At 38.8% G+C, this 20403-nt stretch overlaps 1 protein-coding gene across 7 annotated transcripts in view; it reads left to right on the forward strand.

Annotated features, from left to right (window-relative positions):
- The window catches only part of enah (ENAH actin regulator), a 165757-nt gene that overhangs the window by 78334 nt on the left and 67020 nt on the right, over positions 1–20403 (forward strand). For all 7 annotated transcript variants that reach the window (XM_023292630.3, XM_035958316.2, XM_035958315.2 and 4 more), the window contains exons 2-3: positions 5396–5561; positions 11589–11766. In XM_023292630.3, the coding sequence (XP_023148398.2) occupies positions 5396–5561; positions 11589–11766 (344 nt within the window). The remainder of the gene's footprint in view (positions 1–5395; positions 5562–11588; positions 11767–20403) is intronic.

Genomic DNA, 20403 nt, shown 5'->3' on the forward strand with positions numbered 1-20403 from the left:
TTACCACTGGGATATGATTGTTTAAAGTGCTCCCCTCTTTTGAATGGCTACATGCAATCAGAGCCACTCAGCCCCACATCAGTCTGCAGAGGAGGTTCTGGGATGTAAAATCAGACAGACTGAAGCTCCTTTAAAGAGTTTTTCCTTACGTTTGCTGCACACACACGTTCATCAGCATCTATGCAGCTTGTAGAAAGTCAGTGTGCAGTTTTGAAGGCACGGAAATAAAAGAGAAACTGTGTTTTGGTCTCTGCAGAGGTGATAAATAATCAGCAACAAGCCAAAAAGTTTACTGCAAACACAAATGACAACTTGCTGTGTAGACATTTCTGTTTATGTCTAGATGGAAGATATGAAGAGTGAGGGTGTAGCTGGGCAGAGACAGTCTAAGTGTTTCCCTGTTTCCAGTCTTTATGCTAAGCTAAGCTAACTGGTAGGTGGCTATAATACGATGCGAGTATACGAGTGTCTGTTTATGTAGCTTTTAGCTTGAAGGCAAAGAACTGGATTTCCCAAAAGGTCAATTTATTCTTTAAGATGAGACACTATTGGTCAGGCAAATCAATCACTTTTAGCTTTGAGAAGCTGTGTTTGACATTTTGTTCCCATTTTAACCATATTTTATGTGACTGGTTGGTCGAAGCCCTAGTTTATGTATATCATAGCATTGTGGAAGCTGCCTAACTTTAGATTTTAATGTTGCGGAGGTCAAACCGTTGTGAACTGGTTCAGCCTAAAAGTGTAAAATTCATTAACTGAACCTAGGCAGGAACCAATGGCTTTTTGTAAGTGTAGACAGAATTCGAGAGCTTAGTTTGCACTGTTTAATTTAACTTAACGTGTTTTAGAGACACAGCAAGTTTCCATCGTGTCTGCTTCGTTCAAATTACAACAAATAGAGTTTTTTTTTTTTTTTTTTGAAGAGTTTGAACTTTCAAACAGTGCACACAGAGACATCTGGTTATATTATAGTCTTGTTTCTTCATAACCTTGGTAAGTGTTTTAATAATGTTTAATGTATAGTCTTGGCCCATACTAAAGTACCTGTATGCTCATATTAAATGTCCATTTGCTTGCACTGGGATTTTGCATGCCTGTGTAAAGAAGAAGCAGAGGGTTTGTTGCATAACTTGTAGAGAATAAGAAAAGATGATGGGTTTGTTGGATTTGTTGTCTTTGGTCAACTAAATGGAAGGCTGATGTCTTTGCTTTCCTTTCGAAAACAGCATGTGATAAGAGTCTCACAAATCAGGGAACCAACATAGTGACAGCAAAACCCAATCAGAAAGTGAGCCTGTGTGTCTGCATCATCATTTCCAAAACGCTGTTTCTACCTATCCCGAATTAGATTGAATACTGGAGTTTCAATACTAAAACATGCTAAACAATTTCCAAAAGTCTCTGTTTTAGAAGTCCTGAAGTAGTGTGTAAAAGTTGTGTTTTTAAAACAGAAATTATCAGTGTGAATGTAGCCTTTGTTAGTTAAGTGACCTCCCCACTCTGCATTGATTTAGCTTTTAAAGTTACAAGATTTAAAGTCATCATCTTTACAAGTTCTTAGCTTCTCTGAAATGAAATCTATAAATTCCAAGTTAAATGACCATTAAGTAAACAAACCTTATAGATGTGCTTATATTACATTAAAGAGAAAAGCCTTGTTGTTATTCCTCCGTGAGGTTGTACAGTGTGTTTGCTCCAACTGGTTGACAAAACCAGTGCTTGAACCATACTATGAACTACTCGCCTTCCACTGACAAACTCATTAAGCACATTACACAACTTTTTCAAACCTAAGTGCCTGCTGATAGTGGCTACATGTACTGACCCTGTTTGATTTACTAGTTTGTATGAAAATGTCACTGAGTCTGAGTGTGCAGCCCAAGTGGAAAACTCACAGCTTTCACTTCGACAAACAAACAGTGAAAACAAAAATTCTTTCACTTTTGTCTGCTTTCCCCCTAAATCTTAGTGTTTTCTTACACATATTACATGTACATTTGACTCCGTACAATGATGCAAACCTTAAATTTTAAAGACGTGTGTGGTCTGGAAACTCTGTTATGTACAATATGCATAAAACAGTGGGAATTTTCCTCCACTACAACTTCATGTGTAACCACTGTAGCAGCTGCTCTGGGGAAAATCAGTGGATCTGGTTCCATTCGCCTGGTATAATAGAGACGTTAGGTTTAATAATTTGCCTGTAGAGTATATAGAAATCCTCAGCCAGGGCAGCAAGTCATGAATTAATTATTCTACCTTCATTTCCCTTTTCCTCCCTATTACCAGCTCTGGTTTGTTTTGGCTCCCAGTCAGATGGAAGATAAGGACTAAGGTGGTAACTTTCAGCACAGCTTGGGGGAGATTTGTGATTTTAAGGGAAAAAAATTGAGATTCAGTCATATTGTATGTTCATCAGCTGCTGCAGAGTGTTAACACAGTGCGGCTTCTGTTGCCATGTTGAAGCACGTTAGCAGAGGTGTGAAAGTTATTGTGAAACGGAGGTGTGCATACGAATACATGCTCTTAATGTGTGTCCTTGAGTTTGCACTTGTAAGAACACAATGCACTCAGGGGATGCATGTTTCAGAGTTGTCTCGAGAAGATTCTGTTTTCTTTTCTGCAGCAAGTTATTTCAAACCCATAGTGAGTTGCATGTTAAGTAGTTTCGGCACGTGCAGGAGACCGTTTGCTGCCGTGTGTCTAACCTGTTCACGCTTGACATTCAGGAAAGTGTTTTACTTCTCAGTGCAGAGTCTCCATTTTCATGCACTTCTAACTTCGACACATACACTTTAAAAAACACAGGGTGTGTGTCTCAGAGGAAGTGGATCTGTCCTCCTCTCATCACTTTACCCTCCTGGCTCTTTTCACTCCCTTTTTACACTTTTTTTTCCATTTCCCCAAGCAATTTACACCTGTCACTTGCTCCATTTTTACACTTTCTGCTTCTCAATCTCTCCTCCTTCTGTTTCTGTCTCCTTCTTTAGTTGTATTCATATTGTGAATGATGGCAGCGACATACAGAAATGTCTGTCACTGAGGTGCTCTTCTCTCACCAGAGTCCCACTCTGTCATTGTCTGTTATATGTAATAGTCGTAGGAGATGCTCTGTCCAGTGCTCACAGAGGTACGTGACAGCACGTTACATAGTTTTTCAAACATTGCAAAGCCTGTAAAAGAATGTTTATTGTCCTTACTGGCTCTGGAAAAGGTGATGAAGTTGTCATCAGCATTATCTCAGATTGAAGAACTGGTGCTATTGGCATGATGGGAAATGTAGAACTAAGCTTCTACTGCTTTTGCAGTGTTTGACCATTTAAAAAATTTGTCTCATGTGTCCTCCAACTATATGGAAGTGCAATCATAAACCACTGGAGTCACAATTTTACTCTGAACATAAAGTACAACATTTTTCAAAGTGATCACAAGTCTTACCAATATTTGGAAACAAGTCTCAACTGTGTACTATTGATAGTTCATTACTGGTAATGCATTTTTAATTGGTTTCCATATTTGCCTCCTATCTGCTCTGTAAACACTGCCTGCAGTTCAACCAAAAGCCCATGAATTTTGGTCACGTGACTGTTGGTTGAAGCTGAGTCACTAATGACTTCACAGTTGGGGTGAGGAGCATCATTTGGTTATAGTAAATTCATTTTTTGGCAAATTTTGAATGTGTCATGTAGGAGAAAGGAATTTTGCAGAAATATCATGAGCTTAAGCTTAGATTTGGTTAATTTTAATGACGAAACAGCACGTCGCAAATAAGTAGTACAAGAACTGTTGAAAAGTTGAAAATCGAATGATTATTTCTGTTTTTACAGTTTTTTGCTCTGATAAATGGTGTAATTTTGGTGATGTTTTTCAGACCTGTAAGAGGATTTGGGGTTCAGAGGGTTAAACACCAGACACAGAAGTGCTGGATCCCCTATTGTAATCATGTCGCCAAATTCTGTGTAAGGGCAATAATTTAGTGATGCGTACAGTCATTATTTTAGATAATATATATATATAATAGATTTGACTATTTTTTAAACTGATGGTTTAAACATTTTACCAGTTGACCAAAACTAAATCAACAAAAAGAATCTATTCACTAGAAAATAACTGAATAAGACCTTTATAATAAAATGAGATAAATAAAATAAAAAACACAGTGTATTCAATAGGGAGTAAATGAGAGAAAAAGAAACTGTTCAGTGTAAGAAAACTCAGGTGCTGAGTACAGGATGGTTACTGACCTTTAGATTAGTCGTGGCGGCAGGTGCAGCTACAAAAATGCCAGAAGTGATTCTTCTCTCTGTGTTGTCTTGAGGTTCCACCTATTCATCTCCCATCTGTCTCTTCCTCACTTTTAATTTTTCACTCTTGTGCATGTACTGTTTTTATAACGTTAGGTAAATGAACCTGAGGCCGACTGCTCAGTGCCATTTGTTGTGTGTTGTAACCACTCAGCTATTGAGTTGTTCTGTGTGTGTGTGTGTGTGTGTGTGTGTGTGTGTGTGTGTGTGTGTGTGTGTGTGTGTGTGTGTGTGTGTGTGTGTGTGTGGTGTTGTAAGCAAATTCTACACTGGATGATTTTTAAAATGTCACTGAGGAACCCGGAAGGATCTGAGGAGCTGAGATTTGAGATGAATCCACTTCAGTTTGTGGTTGTTATTCAGACTGATCAGTCACAGCAGCGATGAGACACAATATGATTATGACTAGTTTAGTTGACCCAGAGTGCTGTGTTTCATTACAGAGGCAGTGTTCACCGTGATTGAAACAAGACACACAAACACAGTGGCGACGCAGATAACATGATAAAATACCACCGCAAACTTAATTTCTTTTCTCAGAAAGACTTGGAGAAGATTCAGTTGAGAGTAAAAGCCACCATGGTTTCCAAATAAATGTGCATTTGCCAGTAATAGTGTCATTAAAAATGAAATAGAAGATTCTGTTGGTCGGGTTGTGGCCTTTGGAGTAGCAGGGGACACTGAAATATGTTGCAGTAGTTAAACTAATTGGCCTTCATTTTACAGTTTGTCTTTTTTTGTGTGTAGCAGGGTCATGCTGACCGGAGGAAAGACGCTGCCCTGTCTTTTTAATTACAGCAGCAACTTTAGTGGAGCTCTCAGTCGGCTTGTCCACATACCTGTTGCATGACCATAAAGCTGCAGTTCAGAACATTCTTCAGGCTGTTACGGCTTTTATACAACATGCGTTCTGTCGGAAAGGCTTATTTCAAAGGAGAAAACAAAGGACGAAGAACAGGAAAAATCAACGACTGTTAACTGGCTCCGAGTGCTGCTCAGTAAACCAAAGTACACTGTGTTTTCTGGGAGGGATTTTCTGTTAGTAAAATACGTATAGTGATTTTCTGTCTTTGTGTCTCGTCTCCCTGCAGTGAACAGAGTATCTGCCAGGCGCGAGCCGCTGTCATGGTGTACGACGATGCCAACAAGAAGTGGGTCCCAGCCGGCGGCTCCACGGGCTTCAGCAGAGTCCACATTTACCACCATACGGGCAACAACGCTTTCCGTGTGGTGGGACGCAAGATCCAGGATCATCAGGTCAGTGGACGAGACAGAGTTAAACCTGTACATGCAAGGTTTTCAACTGGTTTCATGTATGACTTGATATACTTAGCAATTTCTACTTAACTAAACACTTTGTATAGGCTGCAGATTTATAACAGTTTTCTTAAACAATGGTCAACAGCAGTACTGGTCAAAAATCAATAAATCATTTAAACGAATTAGGGCTGGACCTGAATATTCGGTCGAGACGGTGGTATCCAGATATTTATTTTGAGATCCAAATATTCGGATCCCCCCATTGTCGCGTGATCGGTATTCGTCTCATCAATTTGCCCGACGTCAGACGTTATGATATATGATATGCACCGATCCTATATTCGGCACCGAAACTGGTATTCGAGCCAGCCCTAAAACGAATGAAGTCCAGTGAATATAACTCAATATGCTGACGGATGCATGCCATTTGCTGAAGAAGAGCCTCAGGTACCAAGACCACTCAGCTTTTGGAACATTGCCCTATTGGACTTGGACTCATCTACAATATGCAAGGAAGCCATTAATCACCACAGAAGACTTTGTCATGAACTGTCATGAGAACTACCCATAGTGCAAGCAACTGCTTCGGTCACTTAAGTGTTAAACACTGACAAACTGCAGAATCTCATTACATATTAAGAGGATCCACCTTGTGGCACAACCAAGTAGTACAGCTAATGTACAGTACATTTTCTGACATGCATGTCCTTTGTCTTATGCTATATTTGTTAGTGTAGTTTTTTTTTTTAATTTAAACAATTACACATCAACATCTCTAATCTGGTGATCATGGGGGTGCTACTTGGACACATATCCCCCACCTAAACTTTTTTGCAGACCAAGCACATCCCCCTCAAAAGGAAAATGCACCTCAGCGCTCCTTAAAAATGAAAAAATCACCAAAATGACAGCATTTATAAGAGCCAGTAACAGTAAGCACATGGAAAATTTTTAGATTTTGTGGTTTCTGACAGTCCTTGAAGTAATTATCTGTGATCTATAGGTCTGTAATTCTAAATTTAAGTTAAAATATGTAATATTTTATCAAAATTACCTTATTCTTATCATATCAGATTTAAAAATTCACCAAAATTAACTGTTTTGCGTTCAAGAGGAGTACAACAAAGAGCACAAGGCAATGACCCAACCAAAAGATCCACCAGTCACCCCCACAGGTCCTGTGTCTATGCCACGACAGGTCAGACCTGTTTCCAGCAGGTGGTCTTGATGTTGTAGTTCCTGTACAGGAGTTTATAAAATGTTGTGAGAATCTTTGTACATTTGCAGCTTCATCTCTTTGCAACTGACTCACATCCAGTCTGTTGCAAAGTTTAGAAAAAAAAATGAGTGTGTGTTTTGTTACCATCTGCTTGTTAAAGTACACAGACAGCGTTTCCTCACACTGTGTGAGAAGTTTGCTGTTGTGCGAAGAAACAAAATTTTTGGAAGGAAAACTGACAAGAAAGTGAGATGTTACTGCAGCTAGAATAGACACCAGAGCAAACCACAATCACTTGTATTTGTATGCACACATGCGAGCTGACCCTCTGCTGGACCTTGTTCCTTTGTCTTGAACTTCTTTTGACTGGACTTTCCTCTTAATCCTGTACTTGTAAGCACATCTCGCTGGCTGCTAAGCTCCTACAACGCAAGAGCACACAAGCATCAGCTCTGGGTACAGGTATGTGCAAAAAGTTTGGGCAGATTCCATACTTTTTAAGTTGCAAATACAACCTCCTGAAGCAAACAGACTTTAAAATGCAAATAGTATTTTCAAGCTTCAAGGTGCAGCTGCTCTATATCCGCTTTACCCAAACACACTGTGTAGCTTTAGTGGTGAGCGCTGCATGTACATCCTCAGTTCTGATCAATGCAGAAACGTTACCACACAATCTACCAAGAGGCTGTCGAGACAGAAGATATTAATGAGTAGACGAGGACCACCCGACGACACGATGAGACTGTGTTGACAGCATGTGAGTGATTCCCTCCCATGGGGCAGCGAACGCCGCCTCAGCAATCCCTCAGTTTTTTCTGTCTCATTGTCTGAGTTCTCCGGCGAGGCTGCGGGAGGGAGGAGGATGAATCATGATACATCCGTCCTCCGTTCTCGTCTCCTCTGGCGTTCGGTGAATTCTCAGATAAAAGCCGCTCTGCAGATAATGGCCAAATACAGTAGCCGGGGGCACGAGAGCAACACAAACAACCCAAAAGCTAGTCGCTAATAAAGACAAGGGGTGAGGAGGTGGAAAAACCTGAGCTGTGATACTAAATGGAGCATGTGGTCTAGACACATAACTGTAACATCCCAGGTTTGACTCCAGGTTGAGTCTCCATTTGCATCTCTCTCTACATTCCTTCTGCATATTTATTATCTCTTACTCCCACTTAGCATAGTGAAGTAATCAAAAGAACCGGAATTGTTCTTCAGTGTTTTTTGCAATCTGTTTTAACTCTTTTAATGCCAAAAGCTGCTAAAAGGAATGCTATCTTCTGAAAAAAAATCACCAAAATGACACCATTTATCAAAGCCAGAATTAGTAAACACAGGACAAATGATTAGATTTTAAACTTTCCAACAGTCCTTGAACTAATCGTCCATGATGTGTAGTTCTGTAGCTCCAGATTCAAGCTTAAAAATTTAATATTTCATCAAAATCAGTTTTTCCTATATGTCTGATTTAAAAATTCACAAAAAATTAAATCATTTTGCATTCCTCTGCTAAACCGAGAAGCAATTGTTGACTCAGCTGCAGCCAACAGGCACATAAGAAAAAAATCAGGGACTTTTTTGCTGAACTGCAGGCAGGCTCTCTTTACACAGACCAGACATTACAAAAATGTGGAAAGAAATTAAAAATCTAAGTAGTGAAATATTTTTACCATTTTATTTCCAGTTTTGGTAACACCTGTTCACACTTGAAAAATAGTGTACATGTTGATTCCTGTTTTTTTCATTTTCTTTAAAATAAATAATCAGTACGTTTTTACTTTCTTTCCTTCTGTCTTTATGATTTCTGGCAATATACCTTTGTTGTTCTGCACAAAAGACATTATTAAGTTCACTCTACTTCTTGCAATGGTTGTGTTGTTTCCCCAGAAGTGCAGAACTTTATATTGCAGTGAAAGATGAGACAAAAATGTCCAAATATGTGGGCCAAAGAGGTGGAAATATTCTGCCGCTGATCACATTTATTGTAGTATGGATTTTAGGATACGTGTTTCTTTCAAGTTTAACTTCAGAAAAAGTCAGTCGTTAAAATTAGTTCAACTGCACCAGACAGCTTCTTCCCATTGTTTCCCTGTTCTCATGTGAATTTTACTGCATCTAATGAAGGATTCTGCAACTTGGACCATTCAGAGGCAAGGCTTTTGTTATCACTGGGTTACTTTTGATCATGAATTCCTAACACGGGACTAAAAGTTACACTTGCCAGAGAGTATTTCTTGTTAGTAATGAATTTTAGATTTTAAGTCAGTGGCTGGACTGGTCTGTTTGTGTTGGACAGGATGCACGATAATGTAGATTGGCATATAATATATATCTCCCCATTAAAAGAATGAATGAGAAACGTTGAATTCTGTTGCATATATTTGTGAATGCTGCCTTAATGATTCATTTGCACCTCAGACTGTTTGTTATTGTGGTACTGTTGTTATAAGATCGGGCTTTTGTCCTGCATACAGGAATTTAAGGGGCTCCTCAAATTGATTTTAGCTAACCTCAAAGAATACCACCTGCACCAAAATTATAGTAATTTAGAATGAAGATGGCAATTCAAATTTTAACCACTTTTCTTTATTGGACTTTCATTTCCTTTTCATTTCCTGAACCACAGTAGACATTTGTGTTTATCAAATTACCAGAAGTAGCAGGAAAATGCACAGATTTGTCACGTAAGGTAGCATAGACTCATTGTCTTTACTGTACAAGAATCGATCATACTTACTGTCATGCACAGTAACCCTCCAAAGGCCCATTCAGAGCCAGAAAAGACCCTGAAGATGCAAATTTCCTTTGCTTGTTTTACTCACTGCCATCTACAATAAGCATCTAGAGTTACATGAACTCAGTTTCTTCTCACATTTGCTTGCTGCTTGTTGTATTACCCCGTCCATCAACATTATAACTCCTTTCCCGCCTGCCACCAACACATTATAATAACCACAGAAACTGACACTAGATTATTTCTCTCCGTGTTAAAATAAAGTTTGCCTGCACTCGCTCTACACCTTGTTTTCCATAAACCAGTAGATTGGTTACAGGTATTAGGACTTGCGGAGCTGTTTATTGGCTAAATAAGTATTGAGCCCTCTGGAGGAAATCTAACCTTTTTGGGGGGAGTTGTCTCAGCACAGTTTAATCCCCAATTTTCACCAGGAGGTTCCAGAAATCTCTGCTAACCACAGAGTAAGATAAGCTTTGAACCACCAGGTCCCTGCTGGGAAATGTTTTGAATTCTTATCAGTTTCGACACGAGACGACGCACTGATCATAAGATTAAACCGCATTACACGTCTTTTTGGGGTATTTCAGCTGTATCAAATGAACAGTCACAAAATATTGTGTGTTTCAAAAAAAAAAAATACACTGAAGCAGATTAAAATCCTTCAATTAAAAAGACTTATGCATGTGCAGGATGGACAGTAGAAGTCTAGAGATGGACAATTTGTTGTTGTCAGTTTGGGAACCACCTGATTCGTCTCAATAACTCACAGAAGAGTAGCTTGGCTGTGCGCCCAAGACACTAAAAGTCCCTGATGTTAGCATCGAAAGCGCCTTGAACACAGTATGAGTGGATCATAAAACATTTTTACAAGCAGGTAAAACTGACCTCTTACTACATAATAGGCTGCATTGTCCCAGTGTTGTCACCCATCCATTCATTAGCTATACTGGCTTTATCCTGCAGAGGGTCTCAGCTGATACTGGGCCAGAGGTGGGTAACACACTTGGCAGGTCCATTACATGGCGAACGAAAAGACGAAAAAACAAAGGAACTGGAGAACTGGGCACAGGAAGGACGTGCAAACTCCACAAGGAAAGTTCAAACAGCAGAACTTCCAGTGCTAACCATTGCACCACCTTGTTGTCACTTTGTGTTAAATTACATTTTACATAGCATGAGACTCAAGAGTTTGTCGGTTTGTTTTGAATTATCTCTGTTTTTGTCTGCTCTTGAGCTCAACATCAGGTAGACAGAGTTATTGTCAGGACTTGGGGAGTCGAGAATGATAGATTGAGACCACAATTCCTGTTTTTATGTCTGTGTTTGCGCTGCTAAGCCATAAATCTCAGGACAACCTTGAAACTTGTCACTAAAACTATTTCACAGTACTGTTTTCTGTCAGATTAAGCTCAGTTTAAGCCCTACAGGAAACAAGCAGACAACATGTTCCTGGTGCCTCCTGAGAGAAAGAACTATAGTGGGTGGACTGGGTTATGCTTGCAAGGCATTTGTCTACTGGTTCGGTCACAAATCATCCCTTTTCTAAACACCAACCATGTTTCCATAATGGACTTTTATGTGCATTTTTAAATATTGCATGAAAATAAGTAAGTGGAAACAGCAAAATTGAAAAAAAAATATTCGTAGACTCGCTTGTGGTAGTTGTTGAAAAAATAAATGCAGCTGTTTCTTCTCCTTTCATTGTCTTTGCCTCCAGACACCACGAAAATCACCTAATTGGAAAAAAAAAACCCTGGAGACTTCACTCTATTTTTCTCTCATACAGGAAACAGACATAGTTTGAGTTCTTTTTCTTCTTTGCAGTTTTTTAGTGTTTGGTTTTGTTTCAGATTCTGAATTTTACAGCCATGCATAATGTAGCCTATAAACCCACCTTATGACGACGCCACACAGTCCATTTTATTCATTTCAAAATGGATAATGGAGACCAGCCAAATTTGCACTTTGTTCTCAATGTTTTTTGGTTTTTTTTGAGGCGATCTAAAAGTATTGCTACAGATTCACTTGGCATTTATGTGGAATTGTGGCAAATGTTTCCTGTCTCATCCATCAGGTGGTGATAAACTGTGCCATTCCCAAGGGGCTGAAGTACAACCAGGCCACGCAGACCTTCCACCAGTGGCGCGATGCCCGGCAGGTCTACGGCCTCAACTTTGGCAGCAAGGAGGACGCCAACGTATTTGCCAGTGCCATGATGCACGCACTGGAGGTGCTAAACTCCCAGGATGCAGGTAGGACTCCCTCAGACTGCTTTTGTATCGCACTTCAGCACAAGCCTCAGTGCCTTATCGCCAGTGGATAGACTGTGCAAGTAATATCATTAACCAAGATTTTTTACTATCAGCTTCTTTTTCTTTAGTATTTGCATTCTTGTGATGAAGGGTGGGTGGATGTGTGACTGCTTCAGTGTTGGCATCTTAGCTTAACTGCTTGATTGTTATTGGATCCTGGAGAAACGCTCTGTCATCTTGCCTGCACTGCTGCTGTATGCACACCAAAATGACAATAAGGCTGGATTTGACTTGATTTGATTAAGAAAGATTTGATTAGGTTTTCACTTTGTTTCCAAACTTGTCTGCTTTGTGTAAACACAGCCTGCAGTTCAGACCAAAAAAATCTCTAAATTTGCCGATTGCTTGGTCGCAGCTGAATCACTGATTGCCTCTCAATTGTGCGAAGGAGCACAGAATGTTTGTTTTTTACCGAATGCATTCTTTATACCACACTGAAAGACAAGTTTCAGTGCTTTATCACCAGTGGATAGATCATGCAAGTGAAACCCTTAACCCAGATTTTTTGATATCCGCTTCTTTTTCCTTAATATTTGCGTTTTTGTGACAAATAAGAAAGATTAGATTTTTACTTTGTTTCCAAACTTGCCTCCTGTCTGCTTTGTATAAACACAGCCTGCAGTTCAGCCCAAAAAAATCCCCAAATTTTTGGCACATGATTGTTGGTCGCAGCTGAGTCCCTGATTGCCTCTCAATTGTGCCAAGGAGTGCTGAATATTTGTTTTTTTTTTTTTACAGAATTTGTTGTTTATATCACACTGAGACCTCAGTGCTTTATTACCAGTAGATATACCAGGCAAATTATACTGTTATCCCAGATTTTTCAATATCAACTTCTTTTTTCTTTTATATTTGCATTTTTGTTGCCAATAATAAAGATTTGATCAGATTTCAGTGGTCAACATGTTGAACACAGCAATGAAACCATCCTTCCACTACATCTATGAGAGCTGTGATCAGACGAGCTCAGACTCTACTGAGGGACACGTCTTGTATTTGATATTCTGGGTCTGAACTTCTTTTGAAGACACTGTAAGGCACTGAATGCAAAAGCAACCGTCTCCAGCTTCATGCTGATCAAAGCAATCGTGTGAAGGGGCCCCAAGGTAGCTCACCTGGTCGATCAGGAGCTCCATGTTCTGAGGCGACGAATCCTGAATCTACGAATTCGGTGCATGTTGTTCCCCCTTTAATGTCCCGTCTCCCTTCAAGTGTCTGTACAATAAATGGCTAAAGTCTCCCTCAGTTGTACATCAAATTGTTTAATAACATCTTAAACGTGTAGCACTATTCATTTTGTTCTATTTGATTTTAATATTTTAACATGTTCATGTACCTACTGTTGTGTATTTGTCTATTGTGTGTGTCTTTCCTGTGTTGTGTACATCATGTAATTACCTTTGTGTGCAGCTGTGTGTGGCGCTCGTACCGGAGACAAACTTCCCCTCAGGGACGATAAAGTACATCTCATCTTATCTTCTAACAAAAAGGTCTGTGCTAGTGTTTCAGACAGTAAAATGTTTTCAGGACTAATGGCGTGAATATTTTCTATTTGTCACTTATCATCATGCAAAGTGCAGCAAACTGGATAACCTAAATGAGATTAATGTTTGCTGTGAGTGTTCATTTCCTTTAAAACTGCCCTCAAGCGCTGGTACATTTACTTTTCAAGGTATTTGGTAAGTTGTTCTAAGTGCTCTCTCAGTGTCTCTTTATTCACACTGACTCTATGATGACATGAGATCATGTTGCAGGATTATGGAGTGTTTGGGTTCGTCATGCTGCAGAATGAATTTGGTTTTGATCAGACGCCTCCTCTATGAAACTGCAAATCTAAACAGTGTCTTTTGCACAGTCTTGCACATTCATTTCTTTTCTCAATGGCAACAGTAACTGGGTGAAGACTGACAAATAGTTTAGACTCCTCTATTCACCTCTTATTTACACTTATAGCAGTTTATGATCTTGTTAAAGGTAAAATATGCAACATTTGCAGTACTCCTTCTGGGGCTTCAGAAATGTCACTCTGGACTCATTTTTCCTGCAACTCTATGGAAACAATACAACCATGACTAGAGGTAGAGAGAAATGAATTATTTTTGTGTGTGTAGTAACATTCAGTTATGACGTCATAAATCATAAATGAAAGACAAAATAAAAATAAAATTTTGATCCAAAAAGACCCTGATTTCTGATATGTGACTATTGGTCACAAACACATGTAAAATAGGGTGATTTTTGATGGGGAAAAACAGATTTAAAGCTTAGATTGCATTAATTTTTCCGAACAAATGGCACATCAAAGATGAGTAGTTCAAGGACTGTGAGAAAGTTCAAAATCAAATGATTTTTTCTGCTTTTACACTGACAAATAGTGTTATTTTGGAGATTTTTTTTTTTTTCAAGAATACATTTTTTTATTTTTTGTTTTGCTTCATTTTCATCACCTGTCAATGGTGTCGTATCCCCATTTCAATTTAAAAAGCTATAAGCATCACATTTTGTGTTTGGAATATAATCTATATAACCTGTTTTGATCAAATATCCAGAAATCCAACTATTCTAACTCCGGCCTCTAAAATAATAGATGAACTTTATTTCAAGTTCCCTGACAGAAAATAAAGGAGCAGTAGGGATTGTAAGAGGTAAGCTTGAACAGAGCAACACAAGGTCAGAAGTTGTGCAGCAGAGCTCTGAAGGATTTACATATATCTCATAATATATCATTCACCTGAAGCTGCTGCTGCTGCTGTAATTTTGCCCTATAAAGTGCTGGAAGTGAAGTAACTGTCTTCATATTTAACACTACATGCAGGAGAAGCAAATTAACTTGTGGTTATGAATCACCCAGAGGCAGGAAGCTGTAGCACATGGGATCAATATTATTCCAAAAAAAAAACAAGAACATATGCCCACAATAAAAATGTTTTTAAGTGAAGGAAATAGTTTTACCAGAAGCAACAATTAGATTGAAATGTCTTAATTCATCGCAGAAGCTCACCACAGACATACAAGGGTGCAGTTGCTACTTGTCTTAATCAAGATGTTAATTTTAGAAAGAAGTTAATTTTAATGGCTTTTCGCATGATTGGTGGTCACATCTGACATTTATGGATCATTTATTACGTTTTTAATCAACCATAAGCATGAAAGTGAACAGCCTCCTGGTTCACAGCATCAGGAAGGACTCAGTATTCACAGCATATGTCTAATTTTGCCACAAATATTTGCAGGCTGTATCTTCAGCGGTGCACCATGACCTTGGTTTTCTGATACACCCCCATTACACAGCTCCATCCTCTGCACTGTGGATCTGCATTTTCCCGTCTGCCGGAGGGGCTGAGAGGGGAGGAGGAGGAGAGCATTGTTGCCCATGATGATCTTCAGAGTGTGCTTGTGCTCTCAAAGTGGAGGCTAATCTTCAGCTACCAGGCAGAAATCCTCTCCTCAGCTCCCTCCTCCTCCTCTTTCTGGTCCAACAAAGACGAAGCAGAGGTTTTAATTGCAGCCGGCTTGTATGTTTTTTGTGACGCCGGCATCCAGATGCTGCTCCGCATGATCCTCGGTGCCCCGCATCATCATCCCCTCCATTGTGCCGTCCCCACCTCTCTCCCTGAGTCATGCCTCTCATCGCACTCTAATCCCATCCGCTAATTAACCTGATAGCGATGTGCCTCATTATGCTAATGGTGCTCAGGCATGTGTGCCGTGTTTGCGTGCAAGTCGCAGAAAAAGACTTGCTGGAGAGTCGGAAATATGGAGCCACTTAAGGACTTGTTCGAACGTAGCTGAAGGGAAGTTGTGCCAGAAAGTTTTCATCAAGAATTTGACCATATAAAAGTAAAAATGTAGCTCAGTGGACAGTTTGTTTACAACTGTGGGGGTCACGCTTTGTTTCCTCGACAATAAACACTGTCATCAACACTTAATAGGGTGACTCAGTAATGGCTGTTTTCTTTACTAGCAATTAAATCTGTGGGAAAAGTTCAATTCTTTAAAAAAAACAACAACAGTAAAACACTTAAAACCTCCAATCAAAAAGCAGCTACATTTAGGATGCAGCTATGTTGCAATAAATTCACTGAATTCTGAACTGATGATGATGAAGTGTCTGTTCCTGCAGCAAAGATGTGGCGCTAAACTCAAAACTAATAGAAGAATCTGAGAAACACACAAAGTTTTTGTGAAATCCATCAAATTATTATGTGGCAAAAAAAAAATTCCTAACAACACTTTCCTTTGCCATTTATTTTTACCATCATTCCTTTTCAACCAACAAATGTAAAATATATTAGGTAGAGTGGGACTGATGGTGCTAACCAGGAAGATGGAGGAGAAGTTTGAAATATGTTTAGTTTGTCCAAAATAACTTGACATTTCTGCTAAATTATTTAAAACTTGTCTTACATGACTCAATGTTTATCCAAAGTGACTCAAAATGTCTTCTAAATCACTTTAATATGTATCCAAAATGATAGTTTACTTGTCTGGAATGAAATGGAACTTGTCCAAAATTAATCAAAATTTTTTTTAAATTACTTGAAATGTGTCCAAAATGACTCACACCTGTTGAAAATAACTCTATTTGTCCAAAATTACTCAATTTCTTCTCCATCGCTTGAAATGTTTTCATAATGACTGAAAACTTGTCCAAAATACCAATAATTTCTTCTCGGTTACTTGAAATGTGTTCAAAATAACTTGAGACTTGTTCAGAATGAATCAGTTTCTTTCAAAATCACTTAAAATGTGTGCATAAGGACTCAAAATTGTTGAGAATTGCTCAATATTTGTCTAGAATTACTCTATTTCTTCTAAACTACTTGATAGGTGACCAAAATTGCCTAAAATATCTTTTAAATTACTTGAAAAGTTTTCAAAATATCGGAATGTTCGTTATTTCTTCTGTTATACTTGAAATGTGTCCAAATTAACTTGAAACTTATCCAAAATTAATCTAAATTTCTATTGTTAATTTAAATGTATCCAAAATGCCTCAGAATGAATTAAAAATGACTCCACGTGTCCAAAATTCCTTGTCAAGGGTGCCATAATAAAATCTATTAAAAAACAGAGGAATTCTGTAATGTTCAAAGACTGTAAAAATTATTTTAAAAAATAATGAATAATTTCTGTGAAACAGTTACATTTTTTTGCTGATTTAAGTACAGTATAGCTGTGTAATTTTACAAGAACAAATTACTGTTGGTAAAAATACAGATTTTTGATGTGGACATGCTATCCAATCCTTACTAAATTGTTTAAACAGTTATACTTACAAAAACCGATGCAGTGCAGCTGTACTTGGAAAAATATGTAATATGGAAAAATCTGAATTTCTATTGCATCTGAATTGGTTCAAAACTGCAGCTGAATGAAATCGTATCAGATTGTTTCCAGTTTATCTGATTCATGTTAATACATCATGTATTTGTTGTGTAATTGCTTGTGCACATATTTAGAGACTAAAATAACTTTGAGTTTCAGCTTTAATGTGTCTTACTGCTCTACAGCTCTGCTAACAAACAGCAAACCTCCAGCCTCGGGCACTTTCCTTCGCGCCTCTAATTTTCTCTCTACATTTTCTCCCTCCTTGACTCTTCTTCCTTCTGTCTTCTTTAACATTTCCATCTTTCCACTCTCTCATCTCATTCTCCTCACACTGCCCTCCTTCCCTCCCTGTTCTCAGCAGTGCATTGAGCTGCATACAGAAGCCAGAGGAAGGTGGCAGGGTTTCCTCTGTCACCCCACTGTTTGGCTTCTGTATTTCTGTCCTGACAGCTGCTCTCAGTGGCGCCTGTTTCCAGTCGTGGTCGTCTGTGGACCCGACGGTCCTCCGCAACACTCGGGGTTCAGCCTCCGTCGCTCAGTCGGTGGGGTTTAAACCCAGAGTCACATCAGTCATTTCAGACAGACACGTGTTGTATGTGCTGATATGTGAGCGATACAGCGGAAGCCTTTAATGGTCGTTTTAATGTCTTGGCTGTGATGTGGTGCATGTGGCTTAATGCCATGAATTTATATGCTCCACATAAAGAATATCAGGAATAACTACATGGAAAGTGACGCCAATTTGGCTTGTTTTGTGGTTGTCTCACTTGCACATAATGTGATAGATGTGATTTATATTAAGACAAGATAGTATTACAACACAACACAACAAAAGCACTCGGAAAGTACAGTATTCCGCCAAGGCTGTTCATTCCCCCATATGGCATTGTCAGAAATGCAGCTTATTTTTTCTTAGTTATTGATGATCAGAAATCTCGACAACATAGCATGTGGCCATTTAATATAGATGTACCCACAAACAAAATGACCTAGCACTGAACCCAGGTGTGTGTTATGCATGCGTACGTTATGTATGGATGCCAAATTGCATGACCTAAATATGTAGCAAGCAATAGGAATTGATGCAGGTAGCTGACATAGCAGTGACGCCGTGCCGCTATCTCACAATGATACAGAAATCTTTAACAAATCCGTGGATTCAGACTATAAGCCGCATCACTGCCAAAATCCAATGAGGTGGTTCCTGTGTCATTTCTGACCTTCCCTGAAAATTTCATCCAAATCCGTTTGTCTGTTTTTGAGTAATGTTGCACACAGACAGACTTACAGACAAACGTATGGCAATCATCACATAACATAGTAACACCATAACATAACATAACATAGCATAACATAGCATAGCACAACTCAACGTAACAGCATAACATAAGAACATAGCATAGCAAAACATAGCATAACATAACATAGCATAGGATAGCATAACATGGCATAACATAGTATAATAACATAGCATAGCATTGTGCTTCATTAATCCCGCAAGAAATTCTGGTGCCACATACTGCTCAGAAAACATGACATAATCTAAGAAAGACTACAATTCACCAAAAATAGAAAAGTATACGATAATGCTTAAATTATACACAGGTTATAGGTAATATCACACATGATAATGAAACAGTGAAATGAGTATTGCACCTGAAAAATGAAATAATAACAAATGTCATAATATCAAAATGTTGCAAATGAAAATGAAATATTAGACATGATAATGAAAAAATATATATTAAGCTGAAACAATACACCTGAGAAATGAGAATGTGAAATATTGAACATGAAATGAAATGCTACAAATGATACAAATGATGCTGCTATTGCACAAACTATTGAGCAGTAATATTCCAAATGTTATTGATATTACTGTTTAGATCTTAGTGTCCTTTAAAATGGTTATCACAGCTTTCACCTAAAATTATTTTACACTACTCTAGAAATAAATAAAATCTGGGCGACGTTTACCCGCCACAGAAGCCGTTCGCTAATCAGTGGAGACATAAATTGTGCTCTGGCCAGTTAATTCGAACAAGACAAAGTGCAGGACGAGTCCAGTAATGGCAGCGATTCTTAAAGCTCTTCAAGTGAGACTCATTTATGCAGCTGCATTTGCATTTACAGTTGTCCTCACTTTACAGGCCTGATTTATACAGAGCTGCTGATCCAGTCGTCATCTCTGAAGCTTCCTCTTGCGTCTCTTTCCTCTTAGTAACATTCACACATTAGAAATAATTAAAGGGAAAGATTAGGCTGGAGCCTGGAGCCTATCCCAGCTGACTCGGGCGAAGGCAGGGGACACCCTAGACAGGTCACCAGTCTGTCACAGGGCTACATACAGAGACAAACAATCACTCACACATTCACACCTACGGGCAATTTAGAATGATCAATTAACCTCAGCATATTTTTGGACTGTGGGAGGAAGCCGGAGTACCCGGAGAGAACCCACGCATGCACAGGGAGAACATGCAAACTCCAGGCAGAAAGATCCCGGGAAAGCTGGGACGCGAACCAGGGATCTTCTCGCTGCAAGGCGAAAGTGCTAACCACTACACCACTGTGCAGCCCGGCATCCAAACCTTGACACTTTAAAGCTAACACCAAAATTAATAATTTAGATTACAAATTAAAAAACAGATTAACAAGAATTGGATAAAAGATGTCACATTATCAGCGAGTTTTCTAGATTAAATGGCAAAATATGTTGTTTGTTCATCAATTCTCACCTCTATAAAGATGCAAAAAAAATTCTGTCTTCAAGTCATAACTGTTTACCAAATATGTTACAAATCTGCTATAAAAGCATCAATTTTGTAAGATTTAGGCTCAAAAAACACTGTCAAGTTGAGGGAAAATTATGATTTGAGTTAAAAGTACTACTTTCTTAAAGTTATTGGGGCCGTTGTCATGATGGTAATAATAAACACATGGTTATGTTTATTTCTCCCGTGTTCTGTCCATTCCAACCTCCACATGACACAAACCTGACTTCCTTTGTTTGCTTTCAGTCTATAAACAAATGTCTTTTGCTGGGGCACAAATATGATATGATATGATGACAGAATTACTTTTATTTTACACCAAAGGCAACACAAAAAACAACCTTTACTGAGATAAAAGAGAAGAAAAGCTTTTTTCAAGAGTGTTTTGACCGAGACAGGCAGCTACAACGATGAATACAGACAAACAACATACAACAGAATTAAAACCCGAAGAATCAACAACCTCTGAAAG

Source organism: Amphiprion ocellaris, chromosome 12 (assembly GCF_022539595.1).
Source record: "Amphiprion ocellaris isolate individual 3 ecotype Okinawa chromosome 12, ASM2253959v1, whole genome shotgun sequence".
Taxonomy (NCBI): Eukaryota; Metazoa; Chordata; class Actinopteri; family Pomacentridae; genus Amphiprion; species Amphiprion ocellaris.